The sequence below is a fragment of the Ranitomeya variabilis genome, chromosome 4, assembly GCF_051348905.1.
Source record: "Ranitomeya variabilis isolate aRanVar5 chromosome 4, aRanVar5.hap1, whole genome shotgun sequence".
Lineage (NCBI taxonomy): Eukaryota > Metazoa > Chordata > Amphibia > Anura > Dendrobatidae > Ranitomeya > Ranitomeya variabilis.
In genome coordinates this window covers 459,312,819-459,339,273 of record NC_135235.1, presented here as the reverse complement: position 1 = coordinate 459,339,273, position 26,455 = coordinate 459,312,819, and the positions used below count along the sequence as shown (strand labels likewise).

The 26,455-nt window shown below is 44.2% G+C and overlaps 1 protein-coding gene across 3 annotated transcripts in view; it reads right to left on the bottom strand.

Annotated features, from left to right (window-relative positions):
- Positions 1–26,455, bottom strand: part of LOC143765198 (protein-glutamine gamma-glutamyltransferase E-like) — a 121,589-nt gene that overhangs the window by 75,535 nt on the left and 19,599 nt on the right. For all 3 annotated transcript variants that reach the window (XM_077251636.1, XM_077251634.1, XM_077251635.1), the window contains exons 5-6: positions 17,089–17,217; positions 2,054–2,228 (exon numbers count right to left, since the gene is read on the bottom strand). In XM_077251636.1, the coding sequence (XP_077107751.1) occupies positions 2,054–2,228; positions 17,089–17,217 (304 nt within the window). The remainder of the gene's footprint in view (positions 1–2,053; positions 2,229–17,088; positions 17,218–26,455) is intronic.

Here is a 26,455-nt window from a genome sequence, read left to right as displayed (position 1 = left end):
CTTGGCGGCCATTCACGTACTTCCGGTTCACGTGGGGCCCCACATGTTTCCGGTCGTCGGGTGCTCGGCGTGCATGGATGTGGTGGAGGGGGACGGCGCTGGGCCGGGCTCTAATGGCGGCGGATTGCACTATAAATACACCAGTTTATGCCCACATGGTTTATGCACCCCCTGAGGAAGGTAACCAGGGATCGGGGTCCCTGTGATTACCTGTCATCTGTTTAAGGTGATGTGCTTATTATTACTGCTTTCTATGTGACTCCTGCACTTATTTTTCATTAGCCACTTTGGGGTTTGATGTGGGATTATTTATCAGGAGGGACTAGTTGCCCTATTCTTTTATGGGCGATTTGTCTTGCTGCTATATATTGCTTATAGCACTTTATACGGTCACCGTTATGATTGCACCATGGGGACTGCCGTACCTTGGGCTTTAAACATGTTGTTGATGACGCCCTGTGTCATCTTTTAGCCCTTCTTGGCATCAGTTGTCTGGTCATTTTATATCTTTGTATATGTTTTGCTTGTGTTTATACAATAAAATTTGGCTGTTTTGGATTCTATGACTGCCTGTTGTTCTGTTGATTTTCTATTGTGTTGTGCAGTTATCCTTTTGTCCATGATTGGGTGTTGTGGATATATATTCAGTATTATATGACTATGCCGTATTATAGTGTGATTTTTATTATCCACCATCAATAATGCTCATTGGAATTCTGTCTTATCTATAAGTATAAATATCCAGCAAACATATGACACCTATCTAAAAGGGTTGTCAGATGTCTAAAATGTCCTTAGTAAATATCTAATTTTACCCCCACCAGCATTTTTGTAATTTGTTATATTATACACTATTATACATCTCTCCTTAGATGTTTTTTTTATTTAATTTAACTTCCTATGACATTTTGTTTGAGAGGAGTCTCACAAAAGTCACCATCAGAAGTCTGGGTCTGCACTCACTGCTCCGCAACATCTATCACCCTGCCTAGAAGAGGTTGCCATCAGCAGATGGTACAGTGGTCTCTTACCACAGTTTCTTTCATCACCACCCTCTGAAGTGGGAAAAATGCGATGGATCTAAACGTGTGACTGACTGTCAGAGACATGACAGGGTGAACAGGTATCTAGCAAGTTCTAATTTCTGAAATTGATGGTTGCAGGCAGCTACTTTCCGATATTGAATATAATGATATTCTGATGTAAAGATTAAACTGAGAAATAACCTATATCTCCCGATAAGCAGTTTATTTTTTCTGGATGAACAAGAACAAGTCAGGGACTGCAATATATCTTCATTTATATGGATGAGCACATCCGAGTGGCCAAGTTACCCCTTTACAAAGCTATGGTTTTACTCTAGTTGGTGAGAGAAATATTATATGGTCAATCTTGATAAACTTTTATTATTAAAGTGAAATTTGAGGAAAGGAGGAGTCCTTAGCCCACGAAATGCGTTACAAGGACTTTTATTGTAATTTCATATGTCTAATAAATTTACTTTAAAAGTAGTGTATATTGTACTTGGAGTAATACCGGAAAAGCATCAAAGATCCAAATGTGGACAAACATCTTAAGCATGGATGGATGCCATATCTATTTGATCCTGAGGATGATGAGAGATCCAGGAAAGGGGTTAGTTGATGTGTATCTACCTACTACCCCTACAGTAGGGTAAGTCACCCTTGAAGCCATCCAGTTTTTATGATACTTTATGGTAATTTTACTTTGTCTTTTTGCTCTGGATATTTTCCTACTTATATAACTATCCAGGCACTTACCGTCCACAACAAGCACCTGTTGGAATTGGGTCTATACCAATGATCTCGAGTTTGGATGTTCTTTGAAGAGTGATAGTATTGGATTGTTGAAAGCCAACCTGGCCCTCATGTAATGATCAATGTCCAGTGACCATGGAACTTCCTCTTTACACCAGGTAAGTGTAAATTTACCCCATTGGATTATAACTATCAACACTCTGAGAGCTCTGTTTCAATTTTTACATTTTCAATCAAGATGTGATTTCTCTCCTCTTTGTAAAGAGAATAATTACCTGTGCAAAGAACGCCAGCAAACACCCAGCATTGCCCAAATTTAACTGGCTCTTTTTTCTGATTCCAAGTCCTCAGTATACTGGTACTGCCATTCCAAGCACTAGGGTTTGTTCCACCAGAGTATTCTCCACTCCAATTTCCCTCTACGACGCCATTATCATCTCTACTGTTCACCTGGAAGAAATAAAGATTTGATTGGTTGAGTTCACTGTGGACCAGTTGGAGGTTGCCGTCACCAAATAGCCCTAACCTTTTATTGCCAAATAGGACAAAAATTACACTTAAATACATTTTATTCAGAGAACTTAACACACAAGATATAGCAAAAGAAAACCCTGCCCAAACCAGCTTTTACTGTAGGTTTATTGCGTATGCATCATGTAATTAGATGGAGCTAAACCATGCAAGATATTTAAATAGCTAGCAAAAATGAAATGAGCACAATAGTAAGCCATTCTGGGAAGCCTTGTAAATTTAACCCATCAGGGTGATCAACTGATATATTCACAGGAAACTGTGTGGAAAAAGTAGCATCAAATTTTGTTCTTTAAATTCAACTGTAATTCATGGTCCTATAGAGTTCTTTAGAGGTAGGGGTGTTACTTTCTTTGTAAATTTCTATTTAATCTCTTCCTACAAAAGATGTACCTTTTGTTTATTAATTGTGCTTTTCTAACAGCAATAGAACCTACTGTATCTCAGAAATTGTGTTCACTCCGAGTCCCGAGTCCAGTTGTGACAGATGCACTTCCACAGTATTGGTTGTTTAATACTTTTGATGTCGCTATCAATACATAGTGCATCTAAGGCTGGGTTCCATCCAATGTTGTCATTTTCATACAGCAATAACAAAAATGACGGATAGAAACTGATAGAGAAACAGATCCTATAGTCTGCCATGAGCTTGTAAGCACTTGTCTAGCACTTCACTTTTTACAGCAAACAGGTTCAGGCATCTAATCACAATGTGTCATGTAATGATGGGATCCAGACTAGGACCAGAGAATAGAGGTAAAAGGGAAAAAAAAGCCTAAAAACAGCTGATGCATTTTGGGCCGTTGAGTTACGGTAAATAAGGCTAAAATAATTTAGTCTGATGCAATAGATATATGTGATCCCAGCCTAAGGATTATAAACAGATCTTCCAACACATTACTAAAAAGTGTTAAATACACAAAACAAAAAATAAAAATTGAAATTATGTATTTAAAAAAAAAAATCAAAAACAAGATTCCAGTCCACAAGATCCCATCCTGGGGACAATAATTCCACTGCCAAAAACCAGGTGATACCCACTGTCTCCCAACTTTTGGTTTTCCCACAGTAATTATATCTCCCCCTAGTATAGTTTGTAGTCATAGTCCATGCTCCATACCGCAGCCGTAGCATGTCTTTCGCTCCAGCTAGCAAAAACAGTCCTTAAGATAGTTCCTCACATCCAGACAATAGAAATCGTGAACGGAGCACATATATGAAGATCCAGCCGGCAACCGATCTTCAATTTCCATAGGCCATCTGTAACGCCACCATCCCTGCACGCTACCCCTCTCCCACAGCAGGGATGCGATTCACTCATTGCTGCAGCTCCTTTCCCATATCTCCCTCACCTTCCTCATTGGCTGCTGCCCAGGATGGGCGCACAGCATGCAGATTGCTGGGCATAGTTTATAAGGCGCGCACTCCCTCCCTCCTTCTTAAAGGAGCCACCGTCCTCAAGTGCCCAGAGCAAATGACTCGGAGACACTTATTATTTAAGGCACCTCAACCTGTATGGAGGTGCCTGTGCAGTTTATCAGACATACCCACCTGCACCTGCCATGAAAGTCAGTATATTAGCCGGACCCACCTGCTCCTGCCGTGCCAGTCTGTATATCAGCTTGACCCACCTGCACGTGCCTTGCCAGTCTGTATATCAGTTGGACCCGCCTGCACCTGCCATGCCAGTCTTTACTTAAGCCAGTGTCGTCAGCACTTGCCATACCAACCTGTGTATCAGTCGCACCAGTCTGCCAGTGCCTGCCAGCATCAGCTGTCCTTCCAGACTATTTCAGCAACCAGTCCCTTGGGGGTCAGATGCCATGCATCAGTGGTCTGCCCTGGATTAGCACCTGGTGCTCATTGGGAGCCAAGCCTAACTTCACCATCAGAGGTTCTAGTAAAAAGTCAGGTGCTCACCTAGTCATGCCCCTCCATGCTCTCATCAGACCACAGCACAGTGGTTCCACCTCTCCCGTTACGCCATCCATACAGGGGCACCAAGACCTGACCAACAGATCATTGTATATATATATATATATATATATATATATATATATATATATATGTATATATATATATATATATGTATATATATATATATATATATATATATATATATTCATATTTTACATTTTAAAAATTACAAAAAGGAAAATGGGCACCCTGCATGGTTAGTACCTAGCACCACCCCTTTTTGAAAGTATCACACTTTTTGAAGCCAGCCAAGTCTTTCAATTCTTGTTTGAGGGATTTTTATCCATTCTTTCTTGGAAAAGTCTTCCAGTTCTTTGAGAATTCTGGGTCTTGCATGCAAAACAGGCAAAGGTGCTTATTTGTCTAAGCCTTGAATCAAATGCACTGTCATGGTGCAACGGGCCCAAGTAAAGATGGCAACTACATACCTTACATATTTTGATATGTTTTTGTGCACTTTATTTATTTTTACTTTTCGGGGTGCAGTTGGGCCCAGATGGCTTTGTATACTGTGGCCTCTGTTCACATAGGACATATTACTATGATCCAGATGCTTTGCATTCTCTGTGTGAACACTGCTGCAGATTAGTTGTTTGCACTGGTGTGCCAAACGGCCAATCCCTGATTGTAGGCTGGTTATCTCATTGGTATTACCACACCTGTGTAGTTGCCATCTTTACTTGGGCTGGCTGCACCATGACAGTGCATCTGCTATTTTGATGACTAGCCACAGATTTTCAATGGTGTTCAGATCAGGACACTGTGAGGGCCATTGTAAAGCCTTCAGTTTCTGCCTTTTGAGGTAGTCTGTTCTGGATTTTGACATGTACATGATCTTTATCCATTTGTAGCCATCCTCTTTTCATCTTCAGCTTTTTTTACAGATGTGTTATGTTTGCATCAAGAATTTGTTGACATTTCATTGAATCCATTCTTCTCTCTACCCGTGAAATGCTCCCGATGCCATTGGCTGCAACATTACCCCAAAGCATGATTGATCCACCCCATGTTTAATAGCTGATAAGATGTTCTTTTCTGTGCCCTTTTTTCTCCACTCATACCTCTGATCATTTTGGCCAAAGAGTTCTCTTTTACCCTCATCAGTAGAGATGGGCGAACCCGAACAGTAAAGTTTGGCATCCGTTCCGAACACCTACTGTTTGGACACAGACACCAAACATGGACTTCACCAGGAAGTCCTTGTTACTGTTCAAGTTCATCCCCCAACCATCGGGTGTTTGTTGTATTGTCATTTGCATGACAGCATAGCAAACAGCCGCGATTCCCACAATGTCAAATGTCAGCATGAGCACGCAGCTATGATTGGAGGTATAAAGTTTACCTACGATCACTGTTGTTAGCTGATGGGACTACTGCTCTCATCAGCTGATGCCTGCTGTGGCTAACAGCCGTGAGAGCAGGAGCGGCTGATGGGCGTATTCATCAGCCGGCTCCTGAGCTGTTAATAAATAAATACAGAGGAAACTGCAACATTGAAACCCATTTGCTATCTTCTTTTAGCCTTCTCCTGCTTGGTGGGCCTCCACCATTTTCATTTTTAGAGTGCTAGGCAGCTAATTAGAAGAACCAATAGCTCATGTTTTTTGGCATAAGCTTAGAGCAAGCTAAGTTTTTATAAACTGGGAAATTTGCATCACCTGGCCTTTCCTAACAATGGTGGTGAACAAGCAATAACCCTAAAGCCATGTGTGCACGTATTTAGTGAGTTTTTTACGTCAGTATTTGTAAGCTAAAACCAGGAGTGGAACAGTCAGATGAAAAGTATATTAGAAACACATCACCACTTCTGTATTTATCACCCACTCTTGGTTTTGGCTTACAAATACTGATGTAAAAAACTCACCAATTACTCAACGTGTGCAGACGTGGCCTCACAGGAAAATTAAGGTCCAAACCTTGGTTAAAGTTATTTGAGCACACAAATTTCTAAGGATGCCCAAACTTTTGCATCAGCCCATTTTACTGTTTGTAATTTTTAAAATGAAAAAAACAAAAGACACAAAATAAATAAAAATACATATACAGCACATATATATATATGTGGCACCCCAGTAGTCCCATTGCCTTCCCCACGGGGGGAGGGGGGGGTGATGTCATGCCTGGAGGTAAGGAGGGATCCACTTGGCAGGTAATACAAACATACAACACCTTCCTAACTCCAGACCAGAAGGGGGAGCTCTAAACCCAGTTTCAGGATAGCTTCCCTATAAGTTCTGGTCTGAAGGCGGGGGTTAGAGAGTTGAGTGTGAGACCCTGAAGGGAAAGGAAGGACGTGAGGAGAGAGACTGGGGTCTGGAGCTGCCATTGGGCTCACCCCAAGTTAAAGCGCAGAGACCTGACACCGGAGTCTGTGGTGGTGAGAGGATTGCATACCCAGCCACCGAATCAGGGGGGCAGGAGATTCCAAGTCTCCTGACCCCAACTGACACCCGGAGGCAACACAGCAGGTCAGGAGCCTGGGGCTGCCAGTGAGAAGGCAGTGCCCATGACAGGCTCAGGTTGTCAGCCATATGGGTTGGGGTTGGGAGTACAGACACTGAGAGGACTTATACAGTGCTTCAGGCAGCAAGGGTCAGAGTACAAAGTGCATAAGGAAGGCCTCTGAACCCACCTGGCTAAGTGGATCCCAAGATGTTTCCAGGTTGTCCGGACCCCAACACCACCTGCTAGTTGTACCCTGGACTGTACGGGCGCCTTCTCACTTGCGAGATAAACGTCCGTGTCTCACATGTGAAAACCAAGCTCTGGCACTGGTACTCCAGAGCGGAGAGTGCGGGTGCATAGCAATACATGCAGCCATACGCTCCACTCGCAAGTGCCGGCACCAGAACTTGGTTTTCACATGCGAGACACGGACGTTTATCTTGCAAGTGAGAAGGAGCCCTACCTGTGTTTCACCAGTAAAAGGTAAAGGAAACTGTTCCCCTTGTGTTCCTCAATCATTACCTGCACCCTCAGTCCTGCACCCCATCATTTACCATACCTTACCAACTGTATCAGGTAGCCCTGGGGCCCCGCTCTACTTGTGGGGAGCAGAACCATCCAAGCAGAATTAACATCAATCCTAGTGGTCCCTTTAATCAGCGTCGGCCATCCTGGCCAAACACCACAGGTGGCATCACGAATCCTCCCTTAAAGACTTTATTTCCACTTTCATTCAACATCCACTTTAACTGGATGCCCAGGGCCCCGGACCAGGTCACTGCCACTCTGACTACCCCTTTAAGTACCACCGGACCCGGTACCAAGTACCCCACGGTCCTAGCGGGTGATCCACATAAATATACAGTTTTGCTCAATAGTTTACATACCCCAGCAAATTTTTGCTTTCTTGGCCTTTTTTCAGCGAATATGAATGATATTGATAACATCAAAAAATTTTCTCCAGTCATGGTCAGTGGTTGGGTGAAGCCATTTATTGTAAAACTACTGTGATTTCTCTTTTTAAATCATATTGACAACCCAAAATATCCAAATGACCCTGATCAAAAGTTCACATACCCTGGTGATTTTTGCCTGATAACATGCACAGAAGTTGAAACAAATGGGTGTGAATGGCTACTAAAGGTAACATCCTCACCTGTGACCTGTTTGCTTGTAATCAGTGTGTGTGGATAAAAGCTGAATGAGTTTCTGGGATTCAGACAGACTCTTGCATCTCTCATCCAGCCACTGGCATTTCTGGATTGTGACTCATGGGGAAAGAAAAAGAATTGTCAATGGATCTACAGGAAAGGGTAGTTGAACTGTATAAACCAGGAAAGGGATACAAAGATATCCAAGGAATTAATAATGCCAGTCAGCAGCATTCAAACTGTGAGTAACAAATGGAAAATCAGAAGCTATGTAAAAACAAAACCACCGTCAAGTAGACCAACAAAAATGTCATCCACAACTGCCAGGAAAATTGTTCGGAATTCAAAGAAAAACTCACAAATAACATCAGTTGAACTCTCTGAAAACTAGTGGTGTGGCTGTTTCAAGATGTAAATTAACTTTACTGTGCAAATGCCACAAAGTACCTCACCTAAAATACACAAAACAGCACAGAGACAAGCCTCTGGAACAAGGTAATTTGGAATGATGAGACCAAAATTGAACTTTTTGGCCACAACCAAAACCGTTACATTTGGAGAGAGGTCAATAAGGCCTATGATAAAAGGAACACCATTCCTACTGCAAAGCATGGAGGTGGATCGCTGATGGTTTGGGGATGTGTGAGCTACAAAGGCACAGGAAACTTGATCAAAGTTGAAGGAAAGATGAATGGAGCACGTTATCAGCAAATACTGGAGGGAAATTTGCACTCATCAGCCTGGAAGAAGCGCGTGAGACGCACTTGGACATTCCAAAATGACAGCGATCCAAAACACAAGGCCAAGTCGACCTGTCATTGGCTACAGCAGAACAAAGTGAAGGTTCTGGAATGGTCATCTCAGTCTCCTGACCTCAACATCATTGAGCCACTCTGGGAAGATCTCAAGTGCGCAGTTCATGCTAGACAGCCCTGGAATTTACAGGAACTGGAGGCTTTTTGCCAAGAAGAGTGGGCAGCTTTACCATCTGAGAAAATAAAGAACCTCATCCACAGCTACCACAAAAGACTTCAAGCTGTCATTGATGTTAGAAAGTTCAATACATGGGGTATATAAACTTTTGATCAGGGTCATTTGGATGTTTTGTGTTGTCATTATGATTTAAAAAGAGAAAATACAGTAGTTTGAAAATAAATGGCTTCACCCAACCACTAACCATGAGTGGAGAAAAAGTTTTGGTGTTATCATTCATATTCTCTGAAAAAGGCCAAGAAAGCAAAACAGTTTGCCAGGATATGTAAACTTTTGAACACAACTGTATATATTGTGACAGAGTCACTGGTGAAGTGATGGAGGGGAGACATGTGTCACTGTGCATGATGGCGTCAGTGATGTAAAACCAGAATAGTTTCCCCCAGTACACTATGTGTTGGGACAGTTTATTGAAAGCTATATTATGGGCTTGTTTTAGTGGACAATCAAAGAGCGTAAGGGAGAATGTCCATGTATCTCCACCTGCAGTGTCCTGACAGGACCTGGGCAATGTCGAGCTCATGTGATCAATCACATAATGGAGGATTCTCATGGTCTGGGCTTAAATAGCTGACTGCCAAAGCTTTCAGAGTTCAGTGTGTGCCTGGAGAAGGAGCGCTCCAGGGAAGTGTGTGCTAATCCTGAACCGTGGATATTGCTACCTGTGAGCGGGCTGATCCCCGCTAGGAAAAGTACTGTGATTCTTTGCTGTACTGTTTTGCCCAAATGGCCATATTTACTTTTGCAAGCTTAGTTTATGCTGTTTTCAATAAACCAAGCATTTTCTTAGAGACAGTGTTCTGGTTTTACCTCTGTGTCCAGCCATGTGAGCTGCTCTACCACAATACATACACTGCTCAACAAAATAAAGGGAACAATAAAATCCCACATCCTGGATATCACTGAATGAAATATTTCAGTTGCAAATCTTTATTCATTACACAGTGGAATGTGTTGAGAATAACAAAACATAAAAATGATCAATGTAAATCAAAATTAAGTTCTCATGGAGGTCTGGATTTGGAATGATACTCAAAATCAAAGTGGATCAAATTACAGGCTGATGCAACTTCAGTGGAAATGCCTCAAGACAAGAAAATGATGTTCAGTTGTATGTGTGTTGCCTCCTTGTGCCTGTATAACCTCCCTACAATGCCTGGGCATGTTCCTGCTGAGGTCGCGGATGGTCTCCTGAGGGATCTCCTCCCAGACCTGGACTAAAGCATCCGCCAACTCCTGGACCGTCTGTTGTGCAATGTGACGTTGGTGAATGGTGCGAGACATGATGTCCTAGATGCGTTCAGTCAGATTCAGGTCTGGGGAACGGGCAAGCCAGTCCATAGCTTCAATGCCTTCATCTTGCAGGAACTGCTGACACACTCCAGCAGATGAGGCTGGCATTGTCCTGCATTAGGAGGCACCCAGGGCCAATCACACCAGAATATGGTCTCACAAGTTGTCTGCGGAGCTCATCTCTGTACCTAATGGAAGTCAGGCTCCTTCTGGCGAGCACATGGAGGGCTGTGCGGCCCTCCAAAGAAATGCCACCCCACACCATTACTGACCCACTTCCAAAATCGGTCATACTGAAGGAGGCAGCATATCACTCTCCACGACATCTCCAGACTCTGTCACATCTGTCACATGTGCTCAATGTGATCCTGCTTTCATCTGTGAAGAGCACAGGGTGCCAGTGGCGAATTTGCTAATACTGGTGTTCTGTGACAAATGCCAATCGTCCTGCACGGTGTTGGGCTGTGAGCACAACCCCCCATCTGTGGACGTCGGGGACTCAGACCATCCTCATTGAGTCAGTTTCTAACCATTTGTGGCCTGCTGGAGGTCATTTTGCAGGGCTCTGGCAGTGCTTCTCCTGTTACTCCTTGCACAAAGGCTGAGGTAGCGGTCCTGCTGCTGAGTTTTTGCCCTCCTATGTCCCCCTCCACGTCTCCTGGGTTACTAGCCTTTCTCCTGGTAGCGCCTCCAGCCTCTGGACACTACACTGACAGACAGAGCAAACCTTCCTGCCACAGCTCGCATTGATGTGCCATCCTGGATGAGCTGCACTACTGGAGCCACTTGTGTGGGTTGTAGAGTCTGTTTCATGCTACCATGAGTGTGAAAGCACAACCAACATTCAAAAGTGACCAAAACATCAGCCAGAATGCATTGGTACTGAGATGTGGTCTGTTGTCCCCACCTGCATAACCACTCTTTTATTGAGTGTGTCTTGATAATTGCCAATAATTTCCAACTGTTGTCTATTCCATTTGCTCAACAGCATGTGAAATTGATTGTCAAAGAGTGTTGCTTCCTAAGTGGACAGTTTGCTTTTACAGAAGTTTGATTTACTTGGAGCTATATTCTGTTGTTTAAGTGTTCCCTTTATTTAGGAAATGTGTATGTGTCATCTTTAACTTTAGCTCTTTTAGAGATAATTTAATCTTCAACTTGCTTAACTATTCACAATAACAGTAATTTTGACCAGGGGTGCCCAAACTTTTACATGCCCTTGTATATGCGTACAGGGTTGCCAATAGGTATTTCGGGGCCCCATACTAGCAAAACTGTTGGGCCCCCTGGAGACTCCGCCCAGGCTTCAAACCAGCTCCGCCTCCACCCTTCAAACCTTCCACAGTCCCACCGCTCACTCTTGGAAAAACTCAGCTTCTCCACCACATCCTCATCAATCAGATATCAACAGTTCTCATCAAACATCAGATCACATACATAGCCAGCAGCTTTTGTTCTGGCCAAAATAATTTTTAAGCCGACACTATGACACGTTAGACTCTTTTGGCCGGACCCTACTCTACTCTAACCTATTAAATATAAATATATTTTTATGTATTTTTCTTTAAGGGAAAGGAGTCACATAATTTTTTTTAAATGACCATTAATACAACATACAAGGGAGAAATACCATCACACCATGACCAGTCCACGTATTACCACCACATAGTGACCTATAATATCACATACAAGAAACAAATACCACCACACCATGACCAGACCACATATTACCACCACATATACTACAATACTGATCATTATGAGCGCTACAATACTGATCATTAATAAAAAAAATCAAAACACAATACTAAGTGACATTATGCACAAGAACTCTATATCTACTGTTAGTGTACAGGTATTACAGTGATCACCAGTGAAATTATACACAGAAGCTCTGTACATAGTATACAGTGTCAGTGTACAGGTAATACAGTAATACAGTGATCACTGGTGACATTATCCACAGGAGCTCTGTATATAGTGTACAGGTAATACAGTGATCACCAGTAACATTATACACAGGACCTCTGTATACAGTGTCAGTGTACAGATAATGTAGTGATCACTGGTGACATTATACACTGGAGCTCTGTTCAGAGTATACAGTGTATAGTGTCAGTGTACAGGTAACACACCAACTCATCAGTGACATCTCTAGCTGAAGTCCTTCATCTTTGCTTTTCTTTTTCATGCAGCGAAGACCGCCATCACGTCTTCCAGCCAGGACTCATCTGTTGTGAATTCCGTTCTTGGGCTCCTTCCTGTGGTTATGAATGGTACTTTTGTGAGTTCTGCCCTTGGGCTCCCTCTGGTGGTTTTGAGTGGAACTGCTGCTCCTTGAGTTTAGCCGTAGCAGCTGCTTTCACTAATCAGCTCCCCTGGCCTTGCTATTTAACTTGACTCTGGTCTGTAGTTCATGCCAGCTGTCAATGTTCTCTGGGTTGGATTCAGATCTCTCCTTGGATTTCTCTGGTGGCCTGTCCATTTCAGCATAAAATAAGTTATTGCTAGTTCTTTGGTTGTTTCTTTGCTTTGGACTTTACTGCTCAGTTTAAGTTATGTTTCTTTTTGTCCAGCTTGTCATTATGAAATATTCAGGCTAGCTGGAAGCTCTGGGGAAGCAGATTTGCCCCTCCACACCGTGAGTCGGTGTGGAGATCTTTTTTGTAAACTCTGCGTGGAGTTTTAGTTTTTAATACTGACCGCACGGCATCCTTTTCTACTTCTGTCTATCTAGATTGAATTGGCCTCCTTTGCTAAAATCTGTTTTCATTTCTGTGTGTGTCATTTCCCTCTCCACTCACAGTCAATATTTGTGGGGGGCTATCTTTCCTTTTGGGAATTTCTCTGAGGCAAGATAGTTTTCTGTTTCCATCTTTAGGGGTAGTTAGTTCTTAGGCTGTGACGAGGTGTCTAGGGAGAGTCAGGAACACTCCACGGCTATTTCTAGTGTTGGTGTTAGGAGTAGGAACTGCGGTCAGTAAAGCTACCACCTCCTCAGAGCTTGTCCCATGATTCATTTTACCCACCAGGTCATATCAGTGCTGCTTCCGTAACCACCAGGCCATAACACTCATCTCTGCGTAAAATAACACAGTTACCTAGAGCAGTGTTTTTCAACCAGTGTGCCGCGGCACACTAGTGTGCCGCGACACATGGTCGGGTGTGCCGCGGGGAACGGGAGTCAGCTGTTCTCTGTGCCGACTGTCAAGCTGACAGCCGGCACAGAGAAGCTGCAGCGCGCCGGCTCCCGGAGATCAATTGTACTCGCAGACATCTACCAGCTGCGAGTACAATTGAGGCTCTGACTGCCGGGTCAGAGCGACGCCAGCAGCGTGATCAAGTCATGTGATCACGCTGCTGACGTCACTATCCGGCGCGCAGGAGAAAGAAGAGACTTGGTGGTAAGTGCTCCTGTGCTGTGGAGCTGAAGACACCGAAGATTCAGCGTGGGGTGGGTTTATGGGGAGTATGTGGGGGGATTTATTAAGTGTGTGGGGGGATTTATTCAGTGTGTGGGGGGATTTATTCAGTGTGTGGGGGGATTTATTCAGTGTGTGTGGGGGATTTATTCAGTGTGTACGTGGGGGGGGCTGGAATTTATTTAGCATGTGTGGGGCAGGGTGCATTTATTCTGTGGAAGGGGATGGATTTATTCTATCGGAAGGGCAGTGGATATATTCTGTGGGGGTGAGTGGGGAGATGGGGGTGGACACAGTAGCGAGGGGAAAAATGTGTGCTGACAGTACTGGGAGCAACGGTGATGGGATGTGTGAGGACAGTATGGGGAGTCGGGGGAATGTGTGAGGGGGGAATGTGTGAGGAGGAAATATGGAGAGAGCAAAGGGGTATGTTAGCAGGGGGGGATGTACAGGAGGAGGCTATTAGAAATGTGTGCAGACAGTATGGGGGGATGAAAGTGTGAGTGGACACATAATAGATACTGAGTAGTGTGAGGGTAACAGCCAGGAGGAGACAGTATGCCAAGTAGGAGGAGTGTAATGAAGGGGCACAGTAGAGAGACTGGGCTCTCTATGAGGGACACCGTATGAGAAGGCAGTGTGAAGTATGTAAAAGAGAGAGAGGGTAGTGTGGATGGCATGTACCATAAGAGGGACAGTGAGGGTCATATTATGTGCTGGGAATAAAGTGAGGGGCAATTATTTACTCAGAGGCTCAGCCTAGGGCAGATATTGTTATTCCGGAGCATTATAATAACACTGCTATCTTTAAGGGTGTTGTGTCGGGATGTGCTGCAGAAGACAGGAGAAGATGGAAGTCTGCAGAAACGAGCTCTGCCGGTGGATGAGAAGAGTCATCATGGCATCTGGACAAGGTGAAGATGAAAAGAAAGAGGCGACTCCACAAACAACGTCATCTATCAGGTACCTGGATGTAAATGTGTTTTTTTTGTGATACTAATTCTCATTTTTATTTGTTAGGAACATTAAAGGGGATGTCCAAGGTTGTGATGAGTCTGCAGTCATACTATGTGACTGCAGACTTCTGAATTCTCACAGTGCACACTGCTATCATAATTCTCTGATGTTGGTGATTTACATACATGCGGTCACGTGCTGACTAGACATGTGTGGCCTCATTCAATGAAAATGAATTGACTGAGGCCGGACACGTCTAGTTAGAATGTGACCAGAAGTATCCAAATCACATACTTGTGCTGTCATGACCGTCCACTCTGGCCACCGGCAAGGGAGAATCCTGAAAGTGTGCAGTGCTTGCGCTGTGAGAATTCAAAAGCCTGCAGTCACATAGAATGACTGCAGACTTTCATCTCAAACCTGGACGCACCATTTTGTGCCATTTTGGTTGGTGGTGTGCCTCGGGATTTTTTAAGTATAAAAAATGTGCCGCGGCTCAAAAAAGGTTGAAAATCACTGACCTAGAGCACAGCTTCCAGAGCACATTCCCCTCTTTTTCCCTTTCTTCTACAGTACACATTTGAATACAGATATGCAACCCACCATTCCAAATATATATATTACAATACGCCACTGAGCCCCTTCTAGCTATACATAGCCACTTTCCCAACCTATTAAGTATATAAATTAATTAGCCCCTGTACTTTTTTCCCCAATTCAATACCAGTCACTGCATACTCAACGCACCCCACTATGTTCCTCCCACTCCCCCGACTCATTATATTTACATGCCCCTTCCGCCCCAATTCATTGTCATGTCTTCTCTCTCCCACCCTCTATTTGTTATCAACAGCTCTTCCCCCACATTCAATAAATCATTTACTCCCCCACCCTCAAAATTCATTATTATTTGCTCTCTCCCGATCATTTGCTCTCCCCACCCCTCACCTTCAATTCAATTGCTGTCTCTCTTCCCTCACTCTCAATTCAGCATTTGCAGTCCCCTGTCCCCTCCCCCACTTCATCATGTGCAGTTCCCTTTACCTCCACTTCATCATGTTCAGTCCCCTTTACCCCATGTTATCCTTTGCAGTTCCTTTTAACCCCCACATCATGTGCAGTGCCCCTTTAACCCCCCACATCATGAGCAGTCCCCCTTTAACCCCCCTCCCCACATCATCATGTGCAGTCCCCCTCCCCTTACTCTTTCCCCCATGTCATCATTTGCAGTTCCTCCTCCTCCCCTCGCCCATTTAATTCATTTTATAAAGGAAACAAAAAAGTTTTGCATACTTACCTCACAGTCACTCCCCTGCAGTGCGGCTCTGTCTCCAGTGTCTGGTACATGTCGGGCGGCGTGTACGCGATGACGCTATCGCATATGTGTCGTCACCCGACAGGAAATACACAGAAGATGGAAAGAGCAGGCGCTGCGCAGCCGTCAAGGTAAGACGGTGGTGCACAGCTCCAGGAAAGCTCCCAGGCCCCAGCGCCGACATGTGCGCCGCAGCGTGCACCACTTTGCTGCACGATGGGGCCCGATGAAAAGTAGCACATAAGCTGGGCCCTGGACCTGCAGGCCCTTCTGTGTACTGCTGTTCACCGGGCCTCATACAGCAGTAAGGGCAGTTATGCCCTGATGGTGGCCTTGTATGCATATATAAATAGTTCGGAGAGGGGATGAAGGGGTTGAAGTCCTGCCTCAGATTCCCTTTAAGGGATTAGTATGAGAAATTTATTTTTCTTGATAACCTGCATTTCCATAAAGGAAATTGCAATTGAGACAAAAGCTGTCAGAGGGTTACAGAGCAACCCTAACTTTTAATTTATTCTAAGTTGTCTTTATCACAAAATACAATAATCCTCCCTGTGTTTTTCATGTAATCATTGTAAAATACAGTATTTAAACAGATTATTGACAATGCTGGGAAATCACTGAGCATTTCCTCCTAGGGTTTAGCATTAAATAATTAAATATATGTAATAAGTATACGTTCACAGCCAAGAACAACACATAATAATGCCAAATAGCATGCATCAACAGCATATTCAAATCAACATATTTCCTGCACAAACTAGCTTTAGATTAATATACATGTTCAATGACCTGTGAATGCTAAACCTTGACCCAAAGTGTTAAAGATTAGGGGGAATTTGGATTTATTGTCCTAGGTGGCTGTTCCTAAGGACACATTGTCATGTTCAGTATTTTACCTCAGTGTTTGTAGGCCAAAACTAGGTGTGGAGCAATCAGAGGAAAAGTATAATAGAAACACGTCACCACTTCTGTATTTATCACTCACTTCTGGTTTTGGCTTACCGATACTGAGGTAAAAAACTCACCACATACTCATCGTGTGGACATGGCTTTAGTTGCAGACTCATCTGCCCCTCGTACGGTATTTCCCGGAAACTGCACACTTACTTAATGGTGTGAGTAAAGTACTGTAATATGAAGTAATGCAACGGATATAAAAAAAAACTACCAACATCATTAACTACGATACGAGTTCACAAAACTGACTTGGTTTGGTCACTTACTATGGCACTCAAGACTCTGCAGATATGTGAAGGGTCATTACGCTTCCTTACATCCTCCTGTGGATTTCTTCTGAAGCTTAAAGTTGAATCCAAAAGAACAAAAGCTATATAGAGAATATTGTCCTGAAACTAAATAGAGAAATAACAAAAGAGAGATGAATGCAGTAGAATTAGCATCCTATCGTACAGTAAGCCGAGGAGTGGCTTTTAGTGATGAGCGAGTATACTCACTGCTCGGGTTTTCCCGAGCACACTCGGGTGGCCTCCAAGTATATGTGAATGCTCGGAGATTTAGTTTTTGTTGAGGCAGCTGCATGATTTGCGGCTGCTGGACAGCTTGAATACATGTGGGGATTCCCTAGCAACTAGGCAACCCCCACATGTACTCAGGCTGGCTAACGGCTGTAAATCATGCAGTTGTGTCAACAAAAACTAAATCTCCAAACACTCACAATTACCTGGGGACCACCCGAGCGTGCTCGGGAAAACCCGAGCAAGGAGTATACTCGCTCATCACTAGTGGCTTTACAAAACTGCAATTTCAATGATTATTATATAATGTTTTAGAAAACAGCTAGAAAAATGTTCTGTCTAAGGCGAGGTACATGTCAATCAACAAATTTTGTGTTGTTGTGAATTAGCTCTTGGTCTGCAGAACTGCTGATTCAAAATGTAGAAGAATCTGGTACCTGGGATACCTGATGAGGCCTAATCGCGCAATTGCCATAGTGTCTGATGGGCCCTAATCTTCTGGTCTTAATGGGAGTATCCAGACTTTCAAAATTGATGGCCTTTTCCAATCTGGTTTGCCAAACGTCCATAAATTTACCAGTTTTGAAAAACCCGATGCTTTTTTCTGTTGCCCGTAGCATCATGCAGAAAAAAGAACTGTCTGTAAATCTTTTACATTTTCCCATAGTTTGTACTGCACATGTGTGGAAAATGCTGCCATGAGGAGTACAAGCAGAAGAATGACCAGAACTGCACAAATTACTTGGGACTGCTGGAAATGCCCCGGTTTTCTTGGGCTTCAAGCATATGCAGGTGGACAGTAATGATAAGCATGCCTAATGTCCCCGGCCAGACCTGTCTCCTGCCTCTTCACTACCTGTTACACCTGCTTCTGAGCAGTCAGTGAATCTGACACTTCTTCCTTCTGAGAAGTTTGACGATGATGACTGCTTTACCAATGTTCACATTGGCAAGCACATCAATCCTTCACCATCTTTAGTCCCTTACCATCTCCTCTACTGAGGCAGCCTTATTGGAGAAGCGCTGCACTGGCTCATTCAGAAGCAGTAGCTGCAGTGTGAATGATGCCTGATAACTGCTACATCTAAATACGTCATGAAAAAATTGCAACGGTTCTCCAATTTAAAATAGATATATACACTCACTGGCCACTTTATTAGGTACACCTGTCCAACTTCTTGTTAACACTTAATTTCTAATCAGCCAATCACATGGCGGCAACTCAGTGCATTTAGGCATGTAGACATGGTCAAGACAATCTCCTGCAGTTCAAACCGAGCATCAGTAAGAAAGGTGATTTGAGTGCCTTTGAACGTGGCATGGTTGTTGGTGCCAGAAGGGCTGGTCTGAGTATTTCAGAAACTGCTGATCTACTGGGATTTTCACGCACAACCATCTCTAGGGTTTACAGAGAATGGTCCGAAAAAGAAAAAAAATCCAGTGAGCGGCAGTTCTGTGGGCGGAAATGCCTTGTTGATGCCAGAGGTCAGAGGAGAATGGGCAGACTGGTTCGAGCTGATAGAAAGGCAACAGTGACTCAAATCGCCACCCGTTACAACCAAGGTAGGCCTAAGAGCATCTCTGAACGCACAGTGCGTCGAACTTTGAGGCAGATGGGCTACAGCAGCAGAAGACCACACCGGGTACCACTCATTTCAGCTAAGAACAGGAAACTGAGGCTACAATTTGTACAAGCTCATCGAAATTGGACAGTAGAAGATTGGAAAAACGTTGCTTGGTCTGATGAGTCTCGATTTCTGCTGCGACATTCGGATGGTAGGGTCAGAATTTGGCGTAAACAACATGAAAGCATGGATCCATCCTGCCTTGTATGGAGCATCTTTGGGATGTGCAGCCGACAAATCTGCGGCAACTGTGTGATGCCATCATGTCAATATGGACCAAAATCTCTGAGGAATGCTTCCAGCACCTTGTTGAATCTATGCCACGAAGAATTGAGGCAGTTCTGAAGGCAAAAGGGGTCCAACCCGTTACTAGCATGGTGTACCTAATAAAGTGGCCGGTGAGTGTATATATATCTCTGAGTGTACGTATATATATCTCTGAGTGTACGGTTATGTGTGTTTATAATATAAATACATACAGTATATATTGTGGTATGGCGACTAGTCATGTGGATAATGGGCGGTATGTATCGCAGAGGTGGTGACCCTATGATGGAAGCCTGAGCTTGTTTTCTCAGCAGATCTACTGCTGAGATTTTACTATACATTGGGAAGGCTTCCAGGTAACTTGGAGAGATGGGTGGGTCCAGTCACCTACATACCCCACCCAAGGGAGTGTGTCCAGCAACCCAAGATGGAGTTGTGTTTGTGCCCAGGCAGCAGTGCTGGCTAGTATGAGCCAGAGTGAGACGTGATGGAAAGATGCCTATGACAGTAAGAGATATCCAGGCACCTGTGCGGACATCGCTGACACTTAACGGACCATAAGCCATATCAGGCATACCGGGGCTCAGCGGGACCGTGGCTTCTATGAGGCCAAATGGATGCTGGGCAGTGCACGGGATGCTGTATGTTATCACGTTCCTGAAAAGAGGCTTATGCTGTGTACGAATAAACCGAGTGAACTTTTAACCCTGTGTGTCCTGGGTATATTCCTCAATGACCAGCCAAGTGAGTACTCCCCGACCACCGAGGGTGAAGAAATACCACAATTGGTGCTAGACTGTGGGCATCAGTCCAGGAGGTACCTGGGAGGACTACAGCAGGTGTTTGCTGTGGATCGGGTGGTCCACTAACTCCGGGCTGCTTGCTGTGGATTGGCGGGTCCACGAAATCTGAAGAGTGGAGCGTTGCGGAGCTGTGTAGAGCTGTGCAGAGCAGTGCGGAGCCGTGCAGAGAGGTGCAGAGCCTTGCGGAGCCATCCAGAGCCTGGAAAAGTGGTGCGGAGCCTCGTTGTGCAGAGCCTTGTCGAGCTGGACAGAGCCTTGCAGAGCAGTGCGGAGCCTCGCTGTGAGGAACTACTGGGGGAGGATAGACTGCCATGCAGAGGCAGTGAGGGGCCTGAAAAGGCATGTAGAGTCCACGGAATGCACTCCAAGGAGGAATGGTTGCCCAAAAGGGGGTGGTGACCCAAATAGGGATGGTTGCCAAAAAAGGGGTGGAGTCCCAAAAGGGTGTGGTAGCACAAACAGGGATGGTTGCCCAGAAAGGGGTGGAATCCCAAAAGGGGGCAGTGACCCAAGAGGGGGTGGAGTCCCAAAAGGGGGCAGTGACCCAAATAGGGATGGTGGCCAAAAAAGGGGCGGCAGCGAATGCGCCGAAGGACTGTTGCTGTTCGAACAGCGCAGTCCGGGATTATGCACTGACTATCCATCTGACAAGATGTCACACAGGTGTTCTGAGGAAGTCAATGGAGAAAGTGAGACTGGACTTCTAGACTCATGGAGCTCGGTGACCCTGGCCACACTCCCGGTCTTTCTGATTCCTGGAAGGAAGATGGAAGTCCATTGCATCCATGGAATCGCTAGGGATTACCCGGTGTTCAGGGTGATCATTGAGACGCCCAGGGTTATCAACAGCCATGGCATTCTTGTTGTCCTGGATTTGCCATAACCTATTATAATAGGCAGGGACTTTAAATTGTTTTGGGACTTGTAGGAGGACAGCAGAGTATCTGATTGCACAGAAGTGAGCCGGAACAACCCTAAGGGAGCCCCACCACAGCAGGCATCTGAAGGGATTCCTGTTGCTGTGACGTATAAAGAGGAGGAGGTAGCAACTCCTAAGGTCAATAGTCCAGATTTAGGGGTGACCGGAAGAAAATGTGGATCAGACCAACTTGGGGACTTAGCAGGGTGACCAACAGGGTGACCGCTGGAATTGGGGTAGCTCCAGAAAAGGGGTCTGACACCTGGTTAAGTGGGGACTTGTTGCTCCAGGAGGACAGGGTGTGTGGTCGTGACTCCAAGTCAGACTGTGACTCTAACGCAGGGAAACGAGAGTGCAGTAAGCTGGACCCGAGTAAAAATGGCAAGTCTTCCCCTCGTCACTGGGGACACGGCGGCCGCAGAAGGACAGGGTGAGGTGTAAACAAGTTAATGTCCTAGATAACGAGGTCACATTGCCGCTGGCAAACCCCAGCAAACAGGTAGTCGATGATGTGCTGAAAGTAATACTGGCACATTGTGATAATGGAGATCCATCAGCAAAGGTCGCAGTAGGGGAAGAAGTCTCAGAGAGCACGGGTAGGAGAAAAACCCACAAAGGCTACAGGGGGCAGACTTGTAGTTCATTCACCTCTGAGGTGGGGGAAAAGGACAACTGCGTCAACACTCTGGAAGGGAAGGGAACTGCATTGAGGCATGTGACAATAGGACAGTAGGTGATGAGAACTCCAGAGAACCCGAGGCTGGGGAAACAGAGTCTGGGAATGAAGACAGGGAATCTTCAGAGAGCCCAGCAGAGTCCCTAGAGGCAGTCAAAAGTAATGGAGGGAAGACTCAAGAGAAAGCTGAACCTGCTGATGAAGGGACAGGTAGAACTCTGAAGCAGCAGAGAGTGGGTAGGCAAGCTTCCCCATCTTAAAATATAATCAAAGAGTTTATGGTGCAACACCTGCTAGCAAAAGTAAACAGGATCATGAAATAGAATGTTTGGGAAGACAGTAAGAGACTATGTCGAGCGAGAAAAGGTCTTGAGACAAGTGGCTGAACACAGAGTGGATGAGCTGGAGAAGGAAGTCTCTGAGCTCAGAGATCATCTGTCAATGTGTCACACCGTGAACAAGGTCATGTTGGAAGATATGGAGGTGCTCAGAGAACCGCTAAGGGGACTTCTACAGGAGAAGGAGAAGGTGGTCGTAGAGGTACAGGGGCAGTGCTAGAGTGGAAAGGAGGCGGAGCTGCAAATGCCCATCTTGGTGAGGTGTATTGAAGAGTGTGAAGCTCAGGGAGAGCTTGCACTAAAAGCTGAACAAGACAATCAGCTGTTGATGGCAGATGACTTGGGGGAATTGGCCAAAGCAGGAGCTGTACGTCCATGAAAAGGATGAGACTTCGCTCTTCAAGTGTGTAGTAGAAATACCTGAGGACGTGCAAGAAGCTTGTGCCAGTGCGGCTGTACATGATGAATTTAGAAAGGCTGTGGAAGCGTGTAGTGTGAACTGGGCACCAGAGTCTAAGCAGTTAGTTATACTGTTGACTAGGGAAGTCTCGGTGAAGCGGGTGGCTATCCTGAGTGAAATGCACCTACACTGTCTTAGCACGAAATGGAGGATCCGGTTGAGGAAAAAGGAAGCCGCTCGACATCTGGAGCGTGCAAAGAAAGCTCAAAGACAGTTGGAATTGGTGGCATCGCATGGCATACTTAAGAGTGGTAGAGCAGCTAAGACTGGACAGGCTGCAGATCAATAAACAGTTGGTGGAAATGTGAAGAAGATGGCAGCCATTTTCAACCCGAGATATGGAGAAACTAAGGGGTTCTCTAAAGGGTGGAAGTACTCAACCTGAGGCTAAAATGAAAACTAGAGACAAATGGAATGACTGCTCTCTGGGTAATAAAGACCATAAGAGAAATGGCCAGAGAGACAACCGAAGGTGGCCTGATGGAAGAGATAGAAGTAGTGGCTCCTCTGTTAGCTCAGTGCTGAGTGGCCCGGTAGTGTACATGGTGAAAAAAGTCAGGCCAGACAGAAGGTATGGGTCCAAGTGAATCACACCACCGTGCTGACCGCCGGGGATGGGGGTGGTCTGACAAAGGGGCAACCCTATCTGAGGAGATGACGGAGTCAGATGACGTAATGTTCCATAAAGGTTCAGTGAAAGGGCTCGGTTTTGACAGATGGTTTGACTTTCCAAGGCAACCGAGAAGGGTCTCTGGTCGGGTAATGGAAAGTGCCCAGCCCCATGGCTTTAGACAGAGGGAGGAGGTATGTGGTATGGCTACTGGTCATGTGGTAAATGGGCGGTATGTATCGCAGAGGTGGGTGGCCTTGTGATGGTAGCCTGAGCTTGTTTTCTCAGCAGATCTACTGCTGATGGTTTACTATACATTGGGAAGGTTTCCAGGTGACTTGGAGAGATGGGTGGGTCCAGTCATCTACATACCCCACCGAAGGGTGTGTGTCTAGAGACCCAAGATGGAGTTTATGTGTTTGTGCCTGGGTGTCAGTGCTGGCTAGTGTGAGCAAGAGTGAGATGTGTTGGAGAGATGCCTCTGAGAGTAAGAGGTATCCGGGCACCTGTAAGGACCTCGCTGACAATTAACGGACACTAAGCCATATCAAGCATACCAGGGCTCAACGAGGACCATGGCTTATATGAGGCTGAATGGTTGCTGGATGGTGGATGGGATGCTGTATGTTACCATGTTCCTAAAAAGAGGTTTATGCTGTGTACGAGTAAATCGAGTGAACATTTAACCCTGAGTGTCCCGGGTATATTCCTCAACGACCAGCCAAGTGAGTACTCCCCGACCACCGAGGGTGGAGAAATACCTATATATATATATATATATATATATATATATATATATATTTATTTATTTACAGTGGGTACAGAAAGTATTCAGACCCCTTTAAATTTTTCACTCTTTGTTTCATTGCAGCCATTTGGTGAATTCAAAAAAGTTAATTTTTTTTCACATTACTGTACCCTCTGCAATCTGTGTACGTAAAACCAGACACCACAGTCTTCTGGCACCTCGCTGTCACAGAATTCCTTTGACAGTGCAGCCTTTTCGAAGAGAGAGCTCCAGTACCTAAATCCTAAAAATCGATGGCAAAGCAAGGCGAAACGCTACTGGTTTGATGACGGCCAAAATCTTATATGGACCGATGAACCTGTGTCCTAATTTCGAAGAAGGAACATTCAACTTAATGTTCCTTTGGGAAAACCATACCAAATCACCAACACACAGGTCCAGACCCACCAAATATCTCTGAACAGACACTTTCTTATATTTTAATGTCGTAGTTCTTCTCAGCGGACAACAGTTTCTTTGAAAAGTAAGCACACGTATGCCAGTTATATTGATATGCCCCCTGTGCTATTTTACTGGTGCTAGTGAAAAGGGCCTCTCAGCCTGTCTGGGTTGTGAGCGAGTGTAGTGCCATGCCAGTGCCTTCCAGGGCCCATATGGGCAGGGGGTGTCTGGATAAAACTGTGCCAAGCTGACCTTATGTGTCCCTAGGGGGTGCGGAACGTCATGTTGGTGCAAGCAAGGAGATGTCATACATAATCGTGACATCAGGTGGTGTGGCGAGGTACGGGTTCATCAAAGATGGCTTTGTTGGGATCATACTGTATATGAGGGACTGTGTGGGATATCATACTGCATACAGAGGGGCAGTGAAGGAGATCATACGTTAAATATAGGCAGGGCCGGTTTTAGACAAAGTGGTGCCCTAGGCAAAAGTTTAAAGTGAGGCCCCAAATGCTAACATTGTAAAACACACAAATATTTAGGTTACATTACATGAGCAGGATGCGGATACAGTTGGTGGAGGGACCTGGACCCAGTGCTCACACTGTGGCCCCCATATTTAGGGGCCTTATATCGGCCAACAGGTCTGCCACTATTAGCTGTATGCAGGGGCGTTGCTAGGGTCAGAAAAGATTGGGGGCCCAAGCAGCAAGACAAAGAGTTGCCCCCAACCCCCTCTTAATTTTTTTTAACACCACAGATAATACAGTGATAACTCTCTGAGTACAGATAATTTAGTATATATCACATGCAGTCCTATGTAACACCACAGATAGACATAGCGTTTCAGAGTAAGACTATGTTCACATGCAGCATTTTTTTCAGTAGCCAAAATCTTTTCTATAAGCAATAAAAATGTTGCGTTCAAAACACCTGTTTTTCAGCTTGTTTTGTGGTGTTCTTCACACTTTTTAAGCTTTTTTTGGAGTGAGGATGTTGCTTTGTCTACAGTATGTAGGGTGTGGGACGCCATTCTAGGAGACCATTCCAGGACACCAGGCACATACAATACTGCTCTGCGAGTACCTTATCTTACTCTGTTTTTCAATTTGAGGTCTGATTCTAACAGCGCCATTCACATTCACATCTCGATCCCGTTCTTGTACATATATATGTGGAAACACTGACCTCTAATGGTTACCTGGTTGTTTGCACTATTGCACTTTTAAGTGTCATATAATATATATATATATATATATATATATATATATATATATATATATATATATATATATATATATATATATATATATATATATATATATATATATATATATTTTTTATTTTTTTATTTTTTTTTGTTTGCATTTTTTGGCATATTTATATGGATTTGCTAGATATTTCCTTTATATGCACTTTATAAGGTCTATAATTAATCTCATCAGCACGTTATACACTTTATACTTGCACTTTATATACACTGATATTACTTCCATGAGCCAGTTATAATCTCAGAGTATTCCAATGTTTAATTAATATTTCTCCTGGATTTGTTTGCATTCTTATAGCAGTATACAATAAATTAAATATTCTTTTATTATTATTCCTATTTACTATATGCATAGATCATATGATCTTATTGTTTTTAAAACTGTTTTTCAATCAAAATTATATTTTATCTTTATAATATATCTTGGACGTTTCTGGTCAGTCTTTTGTTTGTTTTCATGAGTTTTTTGCTTGCATAACCGGCTGTCCTTTCAGGCATTTTGCACCTCCTAGTACCCTATATGAGTTACATATATATATATATATATATATATATATATGCACAATATAGTGTGTAAACAATTACTACTACAATTTCATTAGGAGGTACCCCTGATTCATGTTAATCATTAGTATGTTTAAAACCACATTCATATGATCAGTATTTGGTCAGTATTTCACATCAGTATGTGTAAGCCAAAACCAGGAGGGTGATAAATACAGAAGTGGTGACGTGTTTCTCAGGGTATGTGTAAGTAGAAACACCGTGTGCACAGCTACAATAAGGTGCTTAGACTAGGTTCCCAAACCATCAATACAGTAATAAAGAAGTCTAGCACTCAACTTCAGCAATAGTGAAGAGTTTATTTGTAGCACTCGAAACGTTTCAGTCCGTCTGGACTTTCATCAGTGAAATAACGCCGCCGTATTATAGGGCAAAAACAAGGAGGTTAACAGCT